The sequence below is a fragment of the Penaeus vannamei genome, chromosome 21 (genome assembly GCF_042767895.1).
Source record: "Penaeus vannamei isolate JL-2024 chromosome 21, ASM4276789v1, whole genome shotgun sequence".
In the NCBI taxonomy this organism is placed as follows: domain Eukaryota; kingdom Metazoa; phylum Arthropoda; class Malacostraca; order Decapoda; family Penaeidae; genus Penaeus; species Penaeus vannamei.
In genome coordinates, this window is record NC_091569.1 from 4207377 (window position 1) to 4229876 (window position 22500).

Consider the following 22500-nt stretch of genomic DNA (forward strand, 5'->3'; position numbering starts at 1 on the left):
AAAGAGGGAGAAGGGTGATGGGATGGTTGGAGGGGGGAGGGGAGTGGAGGGAAAGAGGGGGAGAGGGGTGATGGGATGGTTGGAGGAGAGGGGGGGGAGGGAAGGAGGGAGAGGGTGATGGGAGGGAATGAGATGATGGTGGAGATAGAGAGAGGGAAAGAATTGAAGGGAGGGAAGAACAGGGAGAGGGAAAGAATTGAAGGGAGGGAAGAACAGGGAGAGGGAAAGGCATGAAGGGAAAAAGGAGAGGGGAGAGAGGTGACAAGATGGAGGAGAGGAGGGGGGAGGGGAGGGGTGGGTCATTTTTTTTTTTTTTTTTAGTCATTGCTTTGTCATTCCTTCGCATCCGTTAACTGATAAGAAAGGCGCTATAGGCGGTGGTCAGGTGTTAAGAATGTATATTTTTTGTCTAATTTATTTACCTGTTTGATATATATTTTCTTATTTTATCTATATTTTTACTTATTTTATCTATGTGTTTACTTGTTTTATTTATATATTTTCTCATTTTATTTTATTTTTTCCCCTAACTTTATCTATATTTTTATTTATATTATCTATATTTTCACTTTTATCAATATTACCTATATTTTCTTATTCTATTCATATTTTTACTCCTATCTATACCATTCCTGGTTTAATCTATATTTTTACTTATCTATATTTTTACTTCTTTCTCCCTCTCTCTCCCTCTCCCTCTCCCTCTCATTCATACCTTTTCTACAACTGTCGCAATAAATACGGTTCATTTATCTGTTTCATTTATTCATCTATCTATCTGAAGGGGGGGGGGGAGAGTTAGTGGTAATGTTTTATTCTTTGACACATTTCATAATAACAGTAAGTCACATAATAATCGTTGGGGATAATAACACGATACTTATAAAAGGAAGAGGAAGAGATTGGCAACAGTGATCCTTGCTTCATACAAGACTGGTATTAGAGATGTCGAAATTATGGCTGATGATGATGATGGTTCTGCCGAAGTGTGATTTCAGAGTGCATTCTGAACCCTTTGACGAAGCGATCAGTGAATTGGTTTCGTCGTTCTTGTATTTTATGGTCTGTCTGGCTGGCTGTCTCTGCCTGTCTTTCTCTCTCTCTCTTTCTCTCCCCCCCCCCACACACACATACATACACATACATATATACACACATACACACACACATACACACACACATACACACACACATACACATACATACACACACACACACACACACACACACACACACACACACACACACACACACACACACACACACACATACACACACACAAACACACACACACACACATACATTATATATATATATATATTATTGAAAGTATGTATTGATATCCGAAACAAATAATAAACGCCAAAATACACACACAAACAAACAAACTTCGACCCCAACCTCAAGCTTCGAGTCGATGCTCGTGTGTGCACATACACGCACATGTAGGTCTACTCGTCCTCCAAGTCCGACATCCTCCTAGGCCTATAGTCACGAATAGAAGCCGCGTCGTGATCGAAGCTTCGAAACCTTCCGAACCTAAACCACAAAGACTGCCGGTTTGTGCGAATTGTGCGAATAACGACCCAAAGAATATTCATATACTTGACATCCAATAAATAAACAAATGTATATTTATTAGTCTAGACACGTATATCAACCAGGCAAATAATTAAATCTAAATCTATGTTAAATATATGTCTATCAGCAATTTTAACAGGCCGAGAGTCTTTGCTTTCTGTTCGAGACCAAATGGGAAACTAAGTCTTGATCTGTTTTTTTTTTTTTTTTTTTGGGGGGGGGGAGGGGCGAGTGTACCTTTCATGTCACCTTTAGATTTTGAAATATATATATATATATATATATATATATATATATATATAAATGATGATAATAATTATGATAGTATAGTAATAATTATGATAGTATAGTAATAATTATGATAGTATAGTAATAATTATGATAGTAATAATTATGATAATGATAATAATTATGATAATAATAATAATAATAATAATAATAATAATAATAATAATGGAGACTCGCTTAGCTCTTCCTCCAAAGACTCACCCTCGAATCGCCGCCAGTCTGCTCTCCTCCTTGTCAATGTAGTCCTGGAGGGTGCGGATGACCTCCTCCTCAGCCTCGACGAGCCTCGCGACGGTGGCTGCTGAAGTGTGGACATCGCCGAGGCCGCTTCCTCCTTCGGCAGAAGTCACGAGGGCGAGGACGAGGCCGAGGGCGAGCACGGCGCTTCTGCCTCTCATTCTTCGGGTATATTTCCTTTCGAGTTCGAGGACGAGGTCAAAAAGGGGGAAGTGGAGGGGAGGGGGAGGAAGGGATGGAGAGAAAGGGTGAGGGAAGGTGAGGATATAAATGTTTAAAATAGATAGTGTTTGGGGAAGTCTTCCGTGTTCTATCGCGTGTTGAGAGGAGCGACGGCGGTGAGATGTTGCTCCTCCCGCGGTTGGTGTTGGACTGGCAGAGGACGCGAGGGTTACCTGCGACTTGCCTAAAAATCAGCCTCGACCCCCTCCCTTAACCCCCTCTCCCCCTCCCTACACGCTTCTTCAGTGTCTCTATCTCTGTCTGTTCTGTATTTGGTTATTTGTTTCTCTCTTCTCCCCGGTCTTCTATCTTATTCTCTATTTTGTATCATTTTTCTTCTCTTTTCCTCGTCTTCTCTTCCCCTTCTCTTTTCTTTCTTTTCTTTTTTTGAGCTTCTCCTTTTCTTTCTGTATTCTCACTTTTTATTTTTTTATTTTTTTTCTGATTTTCTCTTTTTCATCTCTTCTCTTTTTCTGTTTTTTTCTTTGTTTTTTATCCTTTTCCTTTCTCCTTGTCTTTCTGCTTTTCTCATTGATCTTTCTCATTTTCTATCTACCTTTCTCATTTTCTTAACACATTTTCTTTTTACTTTTCACCATTTCTATTTTTATTATATTTTTTACTTGTCACCCTTTCTGTTATTTCTCATGTTTGTGATTGCGCCAAAACAGCTGACGTATACACTTTTATTTAAGCTTGTCTTTCATATTTTGTATATTTAAGTTTGTTTTATTTTGCGTTTTGTTCACGTGCGAGCGATTCTCTAATTTTCACGCTAAGAGAAGAAATTCGCAATAGTTTATTTATACAGAAAGATCTATGTAGAGTATTTATATTTTCCCGCGCATTTTTTAGTCGACGTGTTTATTTTTGTTTATTTCTGCTTTCTAGATGTTAATGGAAGTTTTGATTATTTCGTTTATTTATGGAATTTTACATTTCGGAATTATTTGTTTCCTATTGAATAACTTGCGGTTAACTTTGGTAAAACAGACTAGTGTAATTTCTGTTCTGTTGTTCATTACCGTTGGTACAATTATCGGATTCAACGAAATTAACGTTTTCTCTTCAGTGATGTTGATTTTTGTTCATGAAATACCCGTTATTTACAGAATTATAAAAAAAAACGTGTATTGTCGATGCATACCCGGATGGCATATATACCTTCTACCTTTCTCTTCTTTCTTCGGTTTTTCTCTATTTCATCTCTTCTTTTCTATTTTTTTCCATTTCTTTTGCTTTCATCCTTTTCCTTTCTCAACACGACACCTTTTACGTGACAGGAATCGAGCAGGCGGTAAACATTTTATAAAAAGATGGCATAGGACGCACATCAGCATCGTCATTGTATCGCTACAATCATTATTACTGTTATCGTCCCCGTTGTTATCTTTTCCGGTATCGCAGTTATTTTCATTAATTCTTCATTTTCTTGTAATGATTTTGATATATTGCTTATTATCTCTGATATATTTGGACTTGGCCCTATGTGCAGAAACCGATTATTAATGTATGGATATCTCTTTATCTATGTCTATTTATATGTCTCTATACATGTATCTTTATCAGTATCTATCTATCTATATATGATATGTATATATATCATATATTCAATTATATATATTTGTCTGATACAGAGGCTAAACCGTGTAGAGAGAGGTTAAGGAAAAAGGAAGGTAGGTGCGATATTCTGAAAACTTAACGGTATATGTAGCCTACTAACTTAACCTAACGTATTCGCTCAAGGGAAAACGAGCCCCAGTAAAGAATTCCTCGGTCATGTTATCTTATACATGACTGGAACTTGACTTTGATATGGAAAAGTTAGTTTCATGTATGTAATTCAGTAAAAAAATGCAATTCTGTCATCACTAATACCGTTATGATTATGTCCCATATGATAGTTTAAATCAAATCAAAAGTATCTCTATACAGTAGATACAGACGTATGCGTGTATATGGTACTCGCGAAAACAAAGTCCAGTATTTTTATCATTCATCAAAATATTTAGTTGTAATGCTTGGTGAACAGCCGACACCAACAGAGCGTGATGTTAATATATAACACTAGTCATTCTAATTCCAAGTTGTAGCGAATATTGTCTGTCTACCGCACTTATCACAATTATTTTACCAATTGCTATTCCGTGAACAACAATGGTTGATGATAATTATTTAACTTTTGGACAAAAGTCTCTGGGAAGTAAAAGTAAAAGTACAAGGGAGGGTGTTGTTTATTGCTATGATGACTTACAAGGCATGTTGTGATTGTTATAGGCATATGACGACTTGCATAGACGGTGGTTTGTGATTGGCTGACCAAAGGCGTGATCGAGGGAAGACGAAAGCATTCGGATATTGAACTGTGTTTTTTTTAAAGTGTGAGCTATGCCAACGACTGAAAGACAAGTTCGTGGCCAATGCTTGCCACAGAAGCTCATCATCATTCATCATTAGGGGGATAACGCCGACGGGGGCGCATAGCCGCATCCACTCTTTGGTGTCCCTCATGACAAGCTGCTAGGCAGGGACTCGGCCCATCTCGAGCTCTTCACGACAGGTTTGATCAATCTGCCAAAGCCACTACCTCCTAGGTCGTCCCACAGGCCTCCTCCAGCCATGGTTATCTCTTGCAGAAACCTGGTGGGCAGGATCATCCTGAGGGAAGCGAGCCAGGTGTCCGTATAACTCGAGTTGGCGATCGCGGATTGTACAGATAACAGGTCCTGCTCCTTGGCTGCATTACCCGCAGCCAAGCTAGTCGGTACAAAACAGCCATGAAAGTGCAGCGTGGCTGCTGTACATAAGTTATGAGGAAAACGAGGAGTAAACACGTATTTTGTTGATTAATACCTCTCCAGATAGTATGGTAACTGGCTTGTGTAATGGCTGCTACGCAGTGATTGTTTCCCATACACTATTGTAGTGCCACTCCATGACATCATTCCATGACAGCGATGTTATGTGCAATGACGTGTCAAGCACATGGTAATGATGAGGTGGTGACCTGTCAAGCCGTGTGTTTGTATAGGGCCGAAAGTAGTGTAGTGGGTAGCGCTTTGTTTTTGCATAAATAATTGTGTTTCATGTGCTCGACTACCCTGCCCATTCTACTCATTAGTTTTTGCTAATAAAATCATTGCATTTATGCTGTGTATTTGTTCTCCCTTGACTACATAAATTTTCTCTGTAGGAAAAAATATCTGAGTTCATAAAAGCGAGTAAATGTTTTCACTTTTGGCATATACATTTTTTCATCAAACTTAAACAATAGAGGGATCTCTAGGGCCCCTGTGACCAAATGTTTAGCTATACCACACATACCACTGCTACCTCTTTAGCATCCTCTCTCTCACAGGCTTAAATTCCATAGCATGAAACACATTAAAAGGTCGAAATCTTGGGGTTCAAATTTCATCTTGAATAAATTCTATAACCTAGACACAATGAGGATAAAGTGAGACTCGTCTTAAATACAAACTTTATTTACATAAGCATATTATATAAAATCTTGAAATATATATCATTCTTATGAACAAGCATTTACCTTTTGCATGCTTGGGACAATATACTGACCAGCCAGACTTGGTCCTTCTCTTAACAAAAAGGTAGACTATAGTCTTCCTTTCATAGGTCCTCCAGTTCAAAGTAAACTGTATAATAGGTGTTACATCAAGAAAAAAAAATGTTAATAATAAAAAAATCTATCAATAAAATTGCTCAATATTTTGCTCATGCAGCCAACATAAAAAGTTTAACACTTGTACATGAAAGCATAAGAGGCTTATCATTGACCGTCAAAGATCATGATAATGCATGCAACTAATCAAGCCAAGGAACATAGGGAATGCAGGAGTGAACATAACATAACCTGCGGAATGCCTATTCAAGAAAAGGAACGCACAAAAAAATAAGAAGTAATAAAAAAGTAAAAATATAAAAAAAATAAATGAAAAAAAGTTTGTACCATTTCATGCTAGCTGATACCTCACAACATTAACAAAAACAACACCTTTGGTTGCAGCAATACTTAATTAGGTTATTTGGGAGTGCCTTTAATAGGTTATCTGATACCATGTCTAATTAAATAATTAAAAAAAATAAAGTAAAATAAAAAAATAGACATGGCATACAACTAGGAGAAGCTAAATTCAAAGCAAAGGGTGCATTAACCTAGAACATTCTCGGACTGTGATAATACCGAGAATCTAAGCCTACATCTCTTGTCTAAAGATTTTTTCAGTGACTAGTCTGCTTAGATTAGTATCATTATTGAGTCTGAGTAGACAAAACTTAAAGGACATCAAATGATCCAAGCTTTAATTAACTAAAAAAAAAAGGATATAGTGTGTCTTTAAGTATGAATATTATTATACTTTCAAAGGGACTCTGACAGTATAAGCACTACATGAAAAACTAAATTTGACCAAAACTGATAAATTCTTGGTCAGGAGGGTTTTACAATAATAAAAACATTACAGTGCTGGTGGCAGTGATAGCTGCCTGAATTGAGCTTATGTGAATGGAGTTTGTCCAAAAATATTATTATTACATGGAACAGTGAAGTGATAATAAAGTACTGTGAAAAAATAGGGGTGAATTTGCAATGTCTAGTGATACTGAGTCTCTACAAAGGGTACAAAAAATGTGGCATCCAAAATATGCTACACAAGATTAATGCAGAACTGACATTGTTCACATCTAGCTCAAATGACTGTGGCCAAGATACAATGCATTTATAAGCAATGCTCTACATTCATAATATTGTCATCAATTATTAAAAATAGTAATAATAATGAAACTGCTGATAAAATGGATAAATAGAATGGGAGCACTGATAAAACCTGCTTTTCTTAACAGAAGTATTTTATCAATAATACAAAAACTAACTGAAATATAAACATGCTTCTTCAAGGTATACCACATATTTGGTCTCATACAGAAAAGAGAAGAAGAGAGCATAGAGGGACATGAAGAAGTGCAGAAATGATAGGGAAAAAGAGGAGAGAGACAGACTTGCATTATCTCTATGCATCATACATAGAGAAATAAACTAATATAGATTGCACACATTGCAATACACACATGGAGACAAAGAATAATAAAGATGCCTAGGGAAATAGATGAGGACAATATTGATGTGAACAACCAAACAGATATAAAATTACACTGATTCATGAAGCACATTACAAGGTTCTTACACAACAAAAGCATCTGGTGGAATATTTATCAAATCATTTAAACATTTAGAGACAACAAATATTTACAAAAATATTTTTTTTAAATCAACAATAACTTTTACTATTATTCTGTTTTTAAAAAATGTCTTCACTGGGGAAAAAACCTGCTTGTGAAGCCACAGGTTGTCTCAAATGTCTCATTCTATATACACAATAATGTGTCATACATTTATAGTTTAAAATCATCATGCTGGAAAAGGAAGCTTAACATTTATGACAGCTGGAAGCCAGTAAGGATATGGTACCATGATAAAAGGAGGAATGTGCAAGGATATCCTAGCTACATTTGTCTTTACAAAAAAGGGGTTTCAATAAGAGGAACACACACCTTGGGACAAACAGATTAAAAACAAACTTAACAAAACATTTTATCACTATTTTTATAAAAAGGTTACTTTAAAAGCACACAAGTACAATAAGACATCTAGTTTCTAAATCCTTCTCAGGTTGATGACATCCTCAAATTTATCTTTAGTACTTCAAGACCATCAAAATCACACGTAGAAAAACTACATTCTGGATTAAGCATCCAGTCTGCTTCATCACCATTCCTATCACTAGCCAGAATCTGGACTCCAATAGCACAAGGTGAACAACCAACCAAGAAAGAAAGAATGAAAAAATGCAAATATATTTCAGCTACATGCAAAACAACCCACATATCTCCTGGCTAAACCTATCATTACAAACCATGCTAAGGACACCTACTTTGCACTGTCTCTGGCTTGCACTGTCTCTGGCATGCACTGTCGGTAACTCAGTCTCCTCTGTGACATGTCACCAAAGTAAAAAGACAAGACTTTACAGTTGCACTTCATTTCAGTAAGATAATGCAAAAGGATAAGCAATAAAAAGAAAATTATTTTAAAAATAAAAACAATAATGCCTCTTACATTATAACCTCCAACATAATTTTTATCAAACACCTTATGCAGATTTCAGATATATAGTAAATCAATGATTATTTGTCTCAACAATCAAAAGTTATATATATTTTATACATGCGTGCATGTGTGCTACACTCTCCGAGCAAGCAGTCAGTTTCAAACAGATTTTACATATATTAGAAAAGCACTTGATATCACAAGCAATGCCATACTTCCTTTTCTCAAGGCTAAAATGAAACCGGTTCTTTAAAGTGCAACTGTTCATTACATTATCTATAAACAGGGCACTAATTAAAATATATATACTTTCCTTTTTTCTTTTCTTTTCTTCTTTTTTTTTAGGGCTGGATTATACACATTTCACAGAGTGCAACGTACTAACATGTGCTAACAGTGTATTGCAAAAAATAGAATATAAAGCAGTGAGTAGAATGAAATCAGTTTAGAAGGAATTTGTAATTTGTTTCCCTATAGTGTGTCTATTGTTACTAACACTATGGTAACCTATTTTTTCATCTCTTACAAAAAATACATGTGATTCTATCTATACAATATCTGTCGTGCAAGTATCATGGTGAGCAATTACAGCTAAAATATTCAATCAGTATTTATGTGTAGGTAAAACATTTTATTGCAGGAAAATTACTCACTAGGAAGTTTACATTCCCTTCTCAATTTTCTGTCTTCCCTCTTCTTTCGCACTCCTTATTCTTTTACTCTTGTTCCATCACACTCATTCATTCATTTACTATGCGCCTTCTTTCCGACTCTCTCACACACATTCTTCCATTACACTTGCAAAAGTCTGCCCTACTGTGCTGAAAGTTCCTAGTACACTGACTGATAATTCAAGCTATGTGTAACTTCATAATGTGTGTGTGTGTATGTGTAAAATTCCCTACAATCCTAAAGTTTCATAAGCTCTAACTACCCTGTTTTATCTAGTACCTGAATGTGAAGGCATAAGCGCACTATCCTCAGATCCTATTTATCAAGTAGAGGGATTGTAACCTAATCTTGTGCCAGGGACCCTTTTGCATCACTAAACTGAGGGACTAGCAATATTCTTGCCTTTAAAAACTGATGCACATCCACCTAGTACTATAATTTTTCACATGTGGTACTGAATCCTTGGAAAAAAAGAGTATGCTTAAAAACTTTACACTGATTACTCAGACTGATCTTGCAATGAAGTTCCCTAAAAATATACAATGTCAAACAAATGATAATAATAGTTCATGATAAATTAATATTGACTTAGGAGCCTTTTACACTGTATACACAAAGTCATGGACCCCTGAGGTGCTCCGCAACATCTGATTTTATTGGACATATATAAAAATCTACTTTTAACAGAATGAATCTACAAAATGAGGTTAATTTTTTTTTTGTTTTTTACAGAAAAAATATATATTTATTTTATACACTATAAATTACTAGGTCTAAAAACTTTGTCATTCCTTTTATGTTTGCCTGATGTGGAATTGCAATAAAAGTTTAAATATTGTGAATTCATTGTGAATATGAACATGGTTATGCACATAGTAAAGTTAAGTTATATTACAAAGTAATCAAAGACAAACACCAATATTAGACACCACGTGGTACCTTTTCTTGAACCATTCACATAATCATTGTGTATATATTAAGATATAAAATCACTCGCCGATTAATTCCCATTATCATGAAACATCATCATATTTATTCATCTTGTGTTTACCTTTAAAAGTCATTTCTGAGATGTAATGCACACTTGCTAACAAACAGTATAAAGAAGAAAGATAATACTTATATTATTATAATTAATATCTAATCATCAAAGCACTGACCTTCCCATACCTGGAAGTATTACAATAAATTCATGCATTTGTGATGTGTTTCCAATTTGCTTCCAAGTTCCTCTCAGCCACAAAAAAATGGGGGAAAAAAAAACAAAAAAAATAAACAATCTAATAAATGCCTTCAGTTACGTCAACACACCACAATAAATGTATACCACACCGGGTTGTAAAGCTCTCTTCATCAAAGTGTCTGTCAATATAATGCTCAGTATTTTCGGGCCCTTTTGTCATACTTATTCTAAGAACTAAGCTCTGTGCTGGATAGTGTGTCCAAGTGCTGTGTTGCGCTGATGCTCCAGGCTAAGCCACTCACACTGCTCCTCCTTTAGGTCGAGGGCAGCGAGACGGAGGTAGCAACTCCCGAGGTAGACATTCTCGCTGAACTTGTCCTCACTCCACACACTAATTTCTAGCACCCTCTGTTTTATGATGTCTTGGGACATGCGGTATGTAATCTGAAAAAGTACAGAAATTTGATAAGTAAAAGCTAAATACATATTAACTCGTTTAATATATGTACTTGTCTCTTACATATTGATTATCATAATGCATAGCCTGGTAGGCAGTAAAATGATGGAAGTAAGCAATAACTATGATGACAGGGGTGTTTGTTAAATAGCACTGAAGTATTGGTGACTTGTGACAGGCAATGGCTATGGGTTTAAGGAAGTGGTTGTGTGATTGTATTACTGCCTTGAGAAAACTACATACACAGCGAAATGTGTGCATTTTCCACCTTAAATCAATAAAATTTATAATTAGATACACATCTGCTGAGATGAAACTTTTCAAAATGGCACCAGTAAAAAAAATATTAATGAATAATTATCAAACTAAATGAATATACAGGGTGTAGTTACATCATAAAATGGACTTAGCAGACGTATCACAATTTTACACCCAAGAGACTTTTACTTTTATGAGATTAGGCTAGCCAAAGGTGTAGGCTCAGAGGAGAAATCACGTCCACTCTACTTGTAACTCGGATGGGTGACTTGGCATCACTGAACACTCACAGGCTCCATGAAGGTTGGATGACATGTTTTCTTGACAACCTTTGTCTTCCTTTTGGTCTTCTTGTGGGGGTCTGGCAGGAGATAGAGTTTGACATATGGGGACGGCTCCTGCCCAGGGCTCGTCAGGGACAGGTTGCGCGCATGGTGTACCATGATCTGCAGCTGACCTCTGAGGTACTGCACACTGACCTTGACCTGACCTTGCACAGCGCTGTTTGGTGCCGCAGATGAGATGCTTGCCCTCGTATCTGAGAAAGGCAGACCGATTATGACTAACTTTGCTTTTTATTTAATCTTTTTATTTTTTTTAAGATTGGTAAATGTCTGAACCCATCTATCCATACCATGAGATATACAGCAAAAGACAGATTTGATTGTTAGATAGACATTGGTAAACAGAACTTGTAGATACATACAAAAGACAGGAAGATACAGCACAATAGATAAAAAGGTTGATAAATATTGATAAATGAGATGGGCAGGCAGACAGCTAAAATTTCCTACTGCAACTCATGCAATAACTCATCCATAACTGGAGCTGACATGTCTAAAGTTTCTTAAGTGATCTTTTGAAAAGCAATGGGAATCAAAATTATTTACAAGAGGTTGCACCTCATGAATTTGGTCTCATATAAGAAAAGAAAAAATCAAAATATTGACTTTTTGAATATAATCTCATGGCTGGAAAATTATCTATGATGTTTTACTAAAAAGTATGCTCTTCAATCTAACTCAATAACAAAACAACAACCGTGACAACAAAAATACAAAAATAAATTTCAAACAAAAACTAAAAATAATACATAAATGAATGTATATCACTATCTCTGCCTAGACAAAAACAGATCTAATTACTTCACAATTTTTGACATTACCTTTACCCTTCAGCTTCTTTAAATGGATATCTGTATCCTCTTGGTCCCTGAGGAGTGGGTGGAAGAAAGTGTAGACGAGGTCTGAGTGGGAAATCTCCGGCGCAAGGTCAAACAAGGTTGCCAGGAAGAGCTCAATCTCCAGCTTCCTCTTCTCAGCTACTGCCTTCACCTCTGACCTTCCAATCTGCACGCCCTTTGGTATGCTGAACATAAGAAGGAAAATGATAGCTGGTAGTTTAAATGATTACTTGCCTCATTTCATTTAAAGCAATCTTTCCCTAATATATCAGTATTGTAAATTATAGTACCCTGGTGTCATTAACATTTATCATCTATCCCTATACAATGTTAATTAATGGCAGGTACATACATTTTCCACCTTTCCTTAATCATTCTGGATTTATCAAATATTATAATTTGTGGGTGTTGCACAGTAACCTTCTGTCCATTTGGTAGCACTTTGTACACCCTGTATAACTAAATCAATATTTCCCAAAGCTCCCCTTTACCTGTGTATTCTAGCCAGAGGGAAGACAAGGCACAGCTTCTGATGGAACTCTGAAAATTCTCTGTATGAACGGAATAGGTACGTCGGCTCTCTCTGGTTCTCTCTGTCCACTTGCAAGATATATACATAGTACTTGTTGGGGTTGTAGCGTTTTTGGTAACTGTAGAGTCGTACCATGCGAATCTTGCCATCTTGTGCTGCCCTGTAAATCATTTATGACAAAGACACATATAAATGCAAGAGCAGTCAAATAATGTGTATGGAGTATAAATCTACATCTAAGAAATAAAAAAAAGATAAACACTTTGCTTCCAAAAAGTAACCTTCTTTAGCTTTAATACACACAAAACTCACGTATAAGTCCGAGGAATGAAGGAGAGGAGAAGATCATCGGAGTGGTCCCCTGTAAATCTCAGCTGTGCTAGATTGTGAATGAAGAAGTTCACCTAGTAAAAGAAAGAAAGAAAAAAAAAAAAATATAGACACTTACTAGCGTAACCATCCTGTTATATAAATCATTCTTTATTTGATTAATTCACTCTTTTTCATTTATTACATTAGCTTTATTATTTCTCAATGAGAGTGATACATAGTTCTACATTTAAATATCTTTCATCTAACCTGTGTGAACCAAGACTTCAGAGACTCTTGGATCATGCGTGAGAACATTGCTCCAGCCTCTGCGTTGGTCTTGTCCTGCAGGAGTGCACGCTGAACATACGTCACAGCATCCCATGTTACTCCCGGAATGCCGGAAGAAGCCATCTAATCATAAGAATAAAAGCCTTTTACTTCCTCTTATTATGAAATGGTGTTTAATCCAGCATTTCCAAATCCGGGATAAATTATCCCCCAGAGATAAATTATTTGAGGGTAATATAAATTTAGCAAAATATTTGTCAATACATAAAATTGTTTTTAAATATGGTGATAGCCTTTTCAGATATATATATATATATATATATATATATATATATATATATATATATATATATATATATATATATATATATATATATATATATATATATATATATATATATATGTGATCACCTCCAAACTACAGTCAGCACCTAGTGACACAGATATCATCAATTAGCCATTTTTTTCCTTATTCACATCAATGGGGAAACTGGGTTGGGTGATTCGGCTGACAGGGTATCACAGTATAGTTGGAAACTGGCGTAACCCATCTTTTTCTCTCAAATTTTCAAGTCTTAAATTTTTTACACTGAGATGCCAATTCTCGCCACTAAAGGTATACAAAAAATACAAACATAACCTATCTACAAATAGCATAAAAATACTGCATTTCCTCCGATCAACTTACAAGAGCAAAGAGATAGAGCAAGAGGTGGCCATTGTGCCTGATAATATTAAAGGCACGGCAGCAGAGGTCGACAAAGCCCTGGAACTTGTCTGAGGGCTTCTCTCCACCATTGATGACATAGGCCATGTCTGATGTCAGCACAAAAGGAGTTCGGTCCCTCTTGAAGCTCCCAAATTTCTGCGCGTCACCTAAGAACTTGCCAAAGTCTATGTGGAACAAGTGCCCAGAAGTTTTAAGCATGATGTTATCATTGTGGCGGTCACATATCCCCAGGATGTAGGTCGCGACACAATAGCCAGCACAGGAAGCTGCAGAAAAGAGTAATAATCCATTATTGACAGGTACAGATAGTATCTACTGTTTTATTTTTATTTTATATTATATATATATTTTTTTTCACAGATAGCTTTATACTAGGCCTGGTAATTGATGCCTTGTAATGTATCATTATTATCTACTTATCCTATTCCTTGATTTTTTTTAAAGCCATCATTTATATTACTATTATAATCAATATTAATTATTTTATAAACAACACTGTAAATATTATTATCATTTTATATAGCATTAATAATAATGACAACAGCAACAAAATATCTAAAAACTTAAAGGAATAAGGCAAATACTTGAGGTCAGACATGCCTAGCAGTTGACTCCATGATAAATAAGCACTTCTGGAGCAATCAGTGTAAACTAAATTAATAAAACATGTCCACAGTGAATATGCCCTACCCACATCACTGCATCAAAAAATATTCATCTATTCTCTACTACAAACAGTTTAAATTATATACATTATCAGTTTTTTCTGAAGCTGGTACCAAAGATTTTAAAAATTGCCCAAGTTTCTTTATGGATATTGTCCACACAGAAGGGACACATTCACTGTATTTTCAAAGAACTCACACTTGCATAATCATAAAGTATTATCCTTTCAGACCACTGGTGCTGAGTACTGAGTGGATTAACAATTTCTGTTCAAGTAATAATCACCATGGACCATAAACCACTTACCCAAATTCTATAAACAAAATATATAATAAAATACTATGGTTTGTAAAGTGTAGAGTTTGGTTGTTTTTGTTGTTTTAGTTAAGCAGCAGCAACTTCCCTTGAAAAATGATATTTTTACCCAACATATATTTTCCATTATCACTTCCAAACCAAATCTTATAAATTTGATATCATTATAAAGTGTAGTATTCGTTACTTCATTATGTTGCTTAGTTGAGAAGTGACATAATTAAAGTAATGTTGAGTGAGAGTAATAAAAGTTATGCATCTGCCTTAATTACTGACATCCACTAGATTGTCCTGGTAAAGATTAAACTTCAATGAATGATATCCAGTGTATATGGGTTAAGAAGAAGCTCCGTACCAGTGAAGTTATCTACAGCTCTCTGGTACTCAAGCTGTGATGGGTTCTGCTTAGCCAGCCATTCAGCAATGGGTCTATCCTGGAACGATCCCGTCACGCCATACTCTGTTTGGATCTTTCGTAGTGTCTCAGCATCTTTCACCAACTCAATGATCCCTGGAAACAAATTCAGTTATCTTTGAAATTGTGATCCCAGTTCTGATTACACTGAATGATAAATGAAAATTGTAATCATCTTTCTTTGCAAATAAATACAACATTTCTAATTCACAAAAAAAACTCTCTCAGAAAGCTTCACAAAGATCAAGAAATATTAAACCAAAGTTCTTCCAGCAACTTACCAATTTTGTCTCCTGTAGGAACAACACTGAAGGTGACAACTTTGAGGTCGAGACCTTCCTTCAGCCACAGTTTGTCCATTAGACGTATCATCTGAATAACCAACATGTCTTGGCGAAGATCATCTCCTACCTGTTTGTTCAAACATCAAAAAGAATTAAAGATAAACATAACAGGAACATCATGATCAGTGAACATAAGCCTTCTTCAATACCATAAACACAGGCAAAAGGCAGGACTCCTTATTTACTTATTAACATAAAACCAACTGAGCTTTTACCTTAAAGATGGCATGAATGGGATCAGTATTATCCTCCGAGGACAAGAAAGCCAGCTTGAGTGGAACCGTAAAGGAATTGAAGTATGAACAGTTCTTGAGATCCACTCCAGCAACTTCCAGCGATGGGGAGAGTGGCAGTGACGTAGGATTTTCCTAAATTAAAAAAATCATATTAACCCATTGGATCCAGCTATGTCACGAAAATCACAGTGCCAAATATACTGGCATTGGGTTATAGAAGTTGCCAATATCCCAAGTGTCCAATGTGTGGGTCAGGCATACACAAACACTCATGATGGTGACAAGACTCTGTGCCTCTCCTTTGCAAAGATATTTTGCGTTAACTTTTTACCATAGATCATAGGGGTTAATGATCTGAAAAAATAGTATCTATTCACAGTAAAGTGCTTAGTAGCATGTGATCTGGTGTAATCACTTACATCGTTTAAAATATGTATAGAAGTTATAAGAGTGAGAGAGAGAGAGAGCCAGCAAGAGAGAGCAACAAAGAGGGAGAGAGAGAGAGGAAGAGAGATAGCAAGAGCAACAGAGAAACAAGTGAACAAATGACAAAAAACAGATAGAAGGAAAGAAGTAAATGAAAAAGGAAGAGCTAGAGAATGTTGAAGAAAGCTGTTTAAAATAGGAACCACATATAGGCCTATGGATATGGAGTGCTTCTGTTACATGATGAAAATTTCTCAATCATTTCCAAGATTTGTTGCGAAGCAGAGACACTGTAGAGCAGTGTTGCCATTTTGGCAATTTTTCTGCTAACTCTAGCAAATCTGAATGTCAATCTGTCAAGGAAAATTTGAATTTCGCAAGACTAATGAATTTTCTTGTCAAATCTAACAGGAATCTTTTAGAGCTTTACCTATAATCTAGTGGATTTTTTAGGTTGTCTTAGTGGATTTTGAAAAATGTAATTGGCAACACAGCTTTACAGGCAGATGTATAAAATCATATCAATTTCATTTGTTGAGTAAAATCATCACAAGATACATAATGAGAGCAAGTTTTGACGACAACAACAACAAAAAAGATTTTAGCTCTCCAGTTTTCTATATTTCTATTTTATCTCCATCAACTTGGAACTTAAAACATCACATGACTTTTTCTAAACAAAATAAAAAGTTCTCAACGTTCTCAAGGACAATTCTATTATTTCCCTAAGCGTATCGATAATAAGTTATAGCCAACCATGCAAGGCCTAAATTGCAATCAATCGTACCGTCAAATTGAAGTGGATATTTTCCAGGTCTCTGCTGAGGACATGCATTCTCTGCGAATCCTTTGTGTCCTTAATGTTCACAGCTGTGGCGTAAAGACTCTGAAAAAAAGATACTTATTCATCTATATACCCATCTTTTTACAATATTATTCAGTTATTTTAAGGATCCTCACAAATTTTATTATCTTTCTTTTCCACCAAAATACATTATCAATTTATTATATATAAATATAGATACAAATATAGACATAATTATAGATATAGCTACAAACACAAATACAAATATATAAATGTCTGTATGTATGTGTGCATGTACGTGTTTCTGTTTCTGTTTGTGAGTGAGTGAGTGAGTCATGTGAGGGAGGGAGTCATGTGAGGGAAGGAGTACTGTGAGGGAGTGAGAGTGAGAGGGAGAGTTAGCGTTAGTGAGTTTTTCTGTTTTTTTTTTGCCTCCCTCCCCACCCTATTTCACACAAAAATGCCATGTAAAACTAACTCTGAGTATGGCCTCTTGTGTAAGAAGTCTGTTTTCCAAGTTCTTTCCACAGATGGCCATCAGCGCACGAGTGACAAGATTGAGCCTCCGACGATATCTGGCATCACTCACCAATTCACGTTCACCACCCATATTGGTCTGCGAGAAGTAATTAGTGATATGCAACACCTTACATATTCTTTGTAATAATCAATTTCTGTCTTTCAATATTCATTTCTGTATCATAAAATAAGAATAAGTATAATACACATTATGCAGGTGCCATTACTTTTGTAAAAGCTTGAATAGTCTTGAAATACAGTAACCATTTTTTTATACACCTGCTATAATATATATAAAAAATAATAATTTACGCTTTCTAACCTCAACCACAATTCCCTAATCATAATAAAATTATGATTATTACCTGAAGAGGAAGGCACTGGTTGAGAAGCCAATACAGATGATGTGCAAGTCTGGGTGACGTTAGTGCTCTTTCTAACAGTAATTCTGCTGTTGGTGAAATGTCCCATGCTTCGTGCTTCACAGCCTGAACCAATTGCGGTAGGAAGCTTATGAGTTCATCGGATCCCAGACCTCTGATCCATCCTACTGCACACCCCCTTACTATGCTGTCAGCAAAACTGTAAAGACATTTAAGCCAAAATGATCATCATTTTCTAATCAATCACATGCAACATAGTCAGGACTACCTATAAATTCAGTTAAGTGAAATAAAACAAGTTTGTCCTAATTACCCTCATTACAACAAGAAATTAAATTCACATTCACTTTTCAACCCTAAACAAACTTCCTATCTCACCACGGCAGAAGAAGATGCAGGGCATCCGCAGGTGCAGGAGATGCCCAATTCCTCACAAGAGAGTGAAGATCTGGCAGGCATGAGACATCCCATGAGTGTGCTGCAAGGAGCACCTTTGCAAGAGCAGCAGGTTCCTCATGAAGGTAGTGCCTCTTTTCCCATAGAATTTCACGCTCCTCCACTGAACCTCTGAAAGATTCTTTTATATAAGTAACTACATCTTTAAAGATTGGTTTACACTTATTCACAGTAACTTATATCATTAAGAATTCTAAATCACAATAAAAAAAAAATAATAATAAAAAAAATAGTCCTCATACACTACAACAGTTATGCTAATTGTTAGGCAACTATTCCTTTTATACATCTACCATATGAACAGTGTAAAATACATACTTGTTAAAGATAAATATGTCTCTCTCAATGATATCCGAGAGTTGCTGCTGAGTATTAAGGTCTAGGGACGAAAACTCAAGCTTAGTTGGGGGCGGAACTTCTATTCTAGGGAAGTAAACTTCTCCACCAAAGTCCTTCAGTTCGACAGCTGTAACAGACAAAATCAGTAAATTGATGAAAAAATTAAAATTAATGGTTTCATTTGCTCTCTAATATAGTCCAGATTAATAAGTTATGAGATCAGATTCTGGATGTATTTCAGAGATAAAATATTACAAACATTAAAATATTAGCAACTTAAAAGTACATCAGAGTCTATTTATTCAATAATCTATCATTTTGAAGTACGAAACAATATCTAAAAGATAAAGAAAAAGAATAAAACCTAAAAAAAAAAAACAATACTGCATGCATCTCATACAAAGCTACATTTCTTTGATCCCCGTCACCTAAGAGAAAAACTTGATCGGCTCAAAAACACAGATAACGACTCACAGAGGACAGGGCATCCGTGAACCCTTGGGTGGTCAGAGGAGTAAGGAGCCGGCCCGAGACGCTTGTCACTCACCATGGGCCACAAGGTCAGGAGGTGCGACCCCTGAGTTAACTTCCTGCTCAAAGAGAGAATGTGTGTGTAAGTATAATGCGGTATGAATCACGAATTACTTTGGAATGGCACTTACATTTATTACAAAGAAAATATGCAAATCCTAAATAATAAATAAGTAAAAGAAATAATAACAATAGTAGACAAATGATAACAATAATGATAATAATAATAATATCAATAATAATATCAAAAATAATAATAACAATAATAATAACAATAATAACAATAACAATAATAATAATAATAATAATAATAATAATAATAATAATAATAATAATAATAATAATAATAATAATAATAATAATAATAATAATAATAATAATAATAATAATAACAACAACACTACTAATGACAATAATAATAACAATAATTAATAACAATTCTAATAACACTACTACTAATGACAATAATAATAACAATAATAATAATAATAATAATAATAATAATAATAATAATAATAATAATAATAATAATAATGATAATAATAATAATATCGATTGCAATTACAATGACAATGACAATGACAATGACGATAATGATAATAATGATAATAATAATACCAACAATAACAATAATAGCACTGATGATAATGATACTATTAAAGAAAGAAAGAAAGAAAAAAAAACTAATAATAATAATAACAATAATAATAATAATACCAACAATAACAATAATAGCACTGATGATAATGATACTATTAAAGAAAGAAAGAAAGAAAAAAAAAACTAATAATAATAATAATAATAATAATAATAATAATAATAATAATAATAATAATAATAATAATAATAATAATAATAATAATAATAATAATAATAATAACAACAATAACAGTAATAATAATAAAAACAACAACAATAATAGTAATTACCAAAACAATGATAATAATATTTGTGTAAAAACATATACAAATCATAAATATACATATATATAACACAAATAAATAGATAAATAATAAACATATATATGCATACATACATACATATTAAAAAAAAAAAAAAAAAAAAAAAAAAAAAAAAATTATATATATATATATATATATATATATATATATATATATATATATATATATATATAATTTATTTAATAACATCTAAACTCTAATTAGTGGAGTAGTTTAAAATAAAACCTAAAATGCTCACCCTTCATAGGAGAAGCACTGCAGAGCTGCCCATCCCAGTTCCTCCCTGATGTACTGTGGCTGCTCATTCTTATTCTCCGCTTCAATGATCTTCAAGCCGAATACTGTGAGGACTAGTCTGCTCTCCTTTGGCAGCGTGTTGATGCGGGCTCCCAAGTCCAACCTGAGGGCAGGGGAGGCACTTCAAGTCAAGCAGTCTTTCCATAAAAACTAGCACTGGTGTAGACTTTAGTTTTGACCCTATGATGACTTTTACCCACTTCTTATCAAGCACTATGCAAAGTCAGCCACATGAATGAAATATCAGAAACAAGGGAAATTTGTTTTCCCAGCTCTTTACAATTCTAACTGCAGTGTATATGATCTTTTAGTATATGAGGCTAATGAAAAGACTTAAAGCCTCAATGATCAAACAAGTTAACTATTTTGCATGCATAAAACAGAGCAGGGTCAACTCCAAATGGTATGGATACTTTCCACCTGGTAAATGAGTTCAGTGAGTAATGGCAGAAACAGATGCCACTCAGTCTGAACAGGTTAATATATAAAAAAGTGGCAACAATGAAAAAGTTTCTTTTTCCTTTTCTTTTTCTTCATAAAGAATCAGGGCAAAGAAAGTTGCCTGAATTTTTAAATTATACAACTTTCTACTTCACTTACCACTTATTGAAGACAACCTTAGGGTAGAACTTGGGGTCATCTGTGATCTTCTTGTTGAGCGAGTGCACAGGCGGGCCAATGCAGCGGGACCCATGGAAGAGCTGGACCTCCACAAAATACTCATCATACTTCCACTCTAGCTCAAGGCGGTGCAAACCCTGGACCTTCACTGACACCTTTTCTCGCACTTCTCTTATGTCACAAGGCTCTATAGGTTAGGGTGATAACATTATGATTGAGTTAAGTGGATGCATAAGTCATTATTGTCTAATATTATAATAGCTGTATAAATACCATTGATGTCACAGTTGTAAACCGCACATAAACTGTACTCCGTTTCACTAAACTGAAACCCAATTTTCTTTCTTACCTTTTGTAGCATCTACTGTGCGATCTACAGTGAAGTCCACTCTAAATGCTTTGGCGTACATGACCAGAAAATTGTTAACAGCACCAGCTAATCGACTAAGTGAATCCAACAACAAATGCTTCAGGTCTTCTGGATTGGTGGAGTCATGTGAACCCGTAGACAGGATGCGCTGCCCAGGGATGTCCTCCTCTCCGTCCAAGATGCCCTGCGCGTCATTAAAGAATATTAGGGTTACCCTCGAGCATACTTTCAAATATTTATTTATTTAAACTGCTACTACCTTCCATAACATCAAAAGAACAAGAAAATTCATAATTTCATACTAATCACCTCTTACATTTACATTGCAAAAATAAACATAAACTTAAAGTTCAAAAAGATAACACTATTTATCTTATCAACATAAAGTTTAAAAGCATTTCAGAAGTTCAGTATTATATTGAAATATCTATATTGTTCAAAATTCAGTAACAGTCATCTTATGTAATTACTGCCTTCAATCAGATTTACCATGTCTATAACAAAATGATTCAGAAATATTCATACTGTATTAGCTCTGAAATCAGCCAAGCCGTAACTTACCTCTACAAGCTAGTTCAAGAAACTAGTATCATTTCTATGTCTTTTTGACAAGTCATCTGGTTAATCACTTAAAAGCTTATATGATGCATTTTTCTTTGGCATGTCTTACAAACAGTTTTAAAATTACATGGACACAACCGTCAAAAAGAGTGGCCAAGTTCAGATATACATACCAAGCTTCTGAATT

The 22500-nt window shown here is 34.9% G+C and overlaps 2 protein-coding genes across 9 annotated transcripts in view; both read right to left on the bottom strand.

Moving 5' to 3' along the window:
• LOC113819833 (prolyl 4-hydroxylase subunit alpha-2) overlaps positions 1–2483 on the bottom strand; it is a 27632-nt gene extending 25149 nt beyond the window's left edge. The window contains exon 1 of the mRNA XM_070135783.1: positions 2071–2483. Coding sequence (XP_069991884.1) covers positions 2071–2267 — 197 coding nt within the window. The 5' untranslated portion in view covers positions 2268–2483. The remainder of the gene's footprint in view (positions 1–2070) is intronic.
• Positions 2484–8757: 6274 nt separating this feature from the next.
• Pi3K68D (phosphatidylinositol-4-phosphate 3-kinase catalytic subunit Pi3K68D) overlaps positions 8758–22500 on the bottom strand; it is a 35287-nt gene continuing 21544 nt past the window's right edge. For all 8 annotated transcript variants that reach the window (XM_070135786.1, XM_027372042.2, XM_027372043.2 and 5 more), the window contains 19 exons: positions 21732–21936; positions 21362–21569; positions 20703–20864; positions 19446–19561; positions 18951–19098; positions 18555–18743; positions 18159–18375; positions 17753–17890; positions 17257–17355; positions 16023–16175; positions 15745–15874; positions 15404–15559; positions 14026–14333; positions 13317–13460; positions 13050–13141; positions 12697–12897; positions 12188–12390; positions 11313–11560; positions 8758–10751 (listed from right to left, as the gene is read on the bottom strand). In XM_070135786.1, the coding sequence (XP_069991887.1) occupies positions 10542–10751; positions 11313–11560; positions 12188–12390; positions 12697–12897; positions 13050–13141; positions 13317–13460; positions 14026–14333; positions 15404–15559; positions 15745–15874; positions 16023–16175; positions 17257–17355; positions 17753–17890; positions 18159–18375; positions 18555–18743; positions 18951–19098; positions 19446–19561; positions 20703–20864; positions 21362–21569; positions 21732–21936 (3327 nt within the window). In that variant the 3' untranslated portion in view covers positions 8758–10541. The remainder of the gene's footprint in view (positions 10752–11312; positions 11561–12187; positions 12391–12696; positions 12898–13049; positions 13142–13316; positions 13461–14025; positions 14334–15403; positions 15560–15744; positions 15875–16022; positions 16176–17256; positions 17356–17752; positions 17891–18158; positions 18376–18554; positions 18744–18950; positions 19099–19445; positions 19562–20702; positions 20865–21361; positions 21570–21731; positions 21937–22500) is intronic.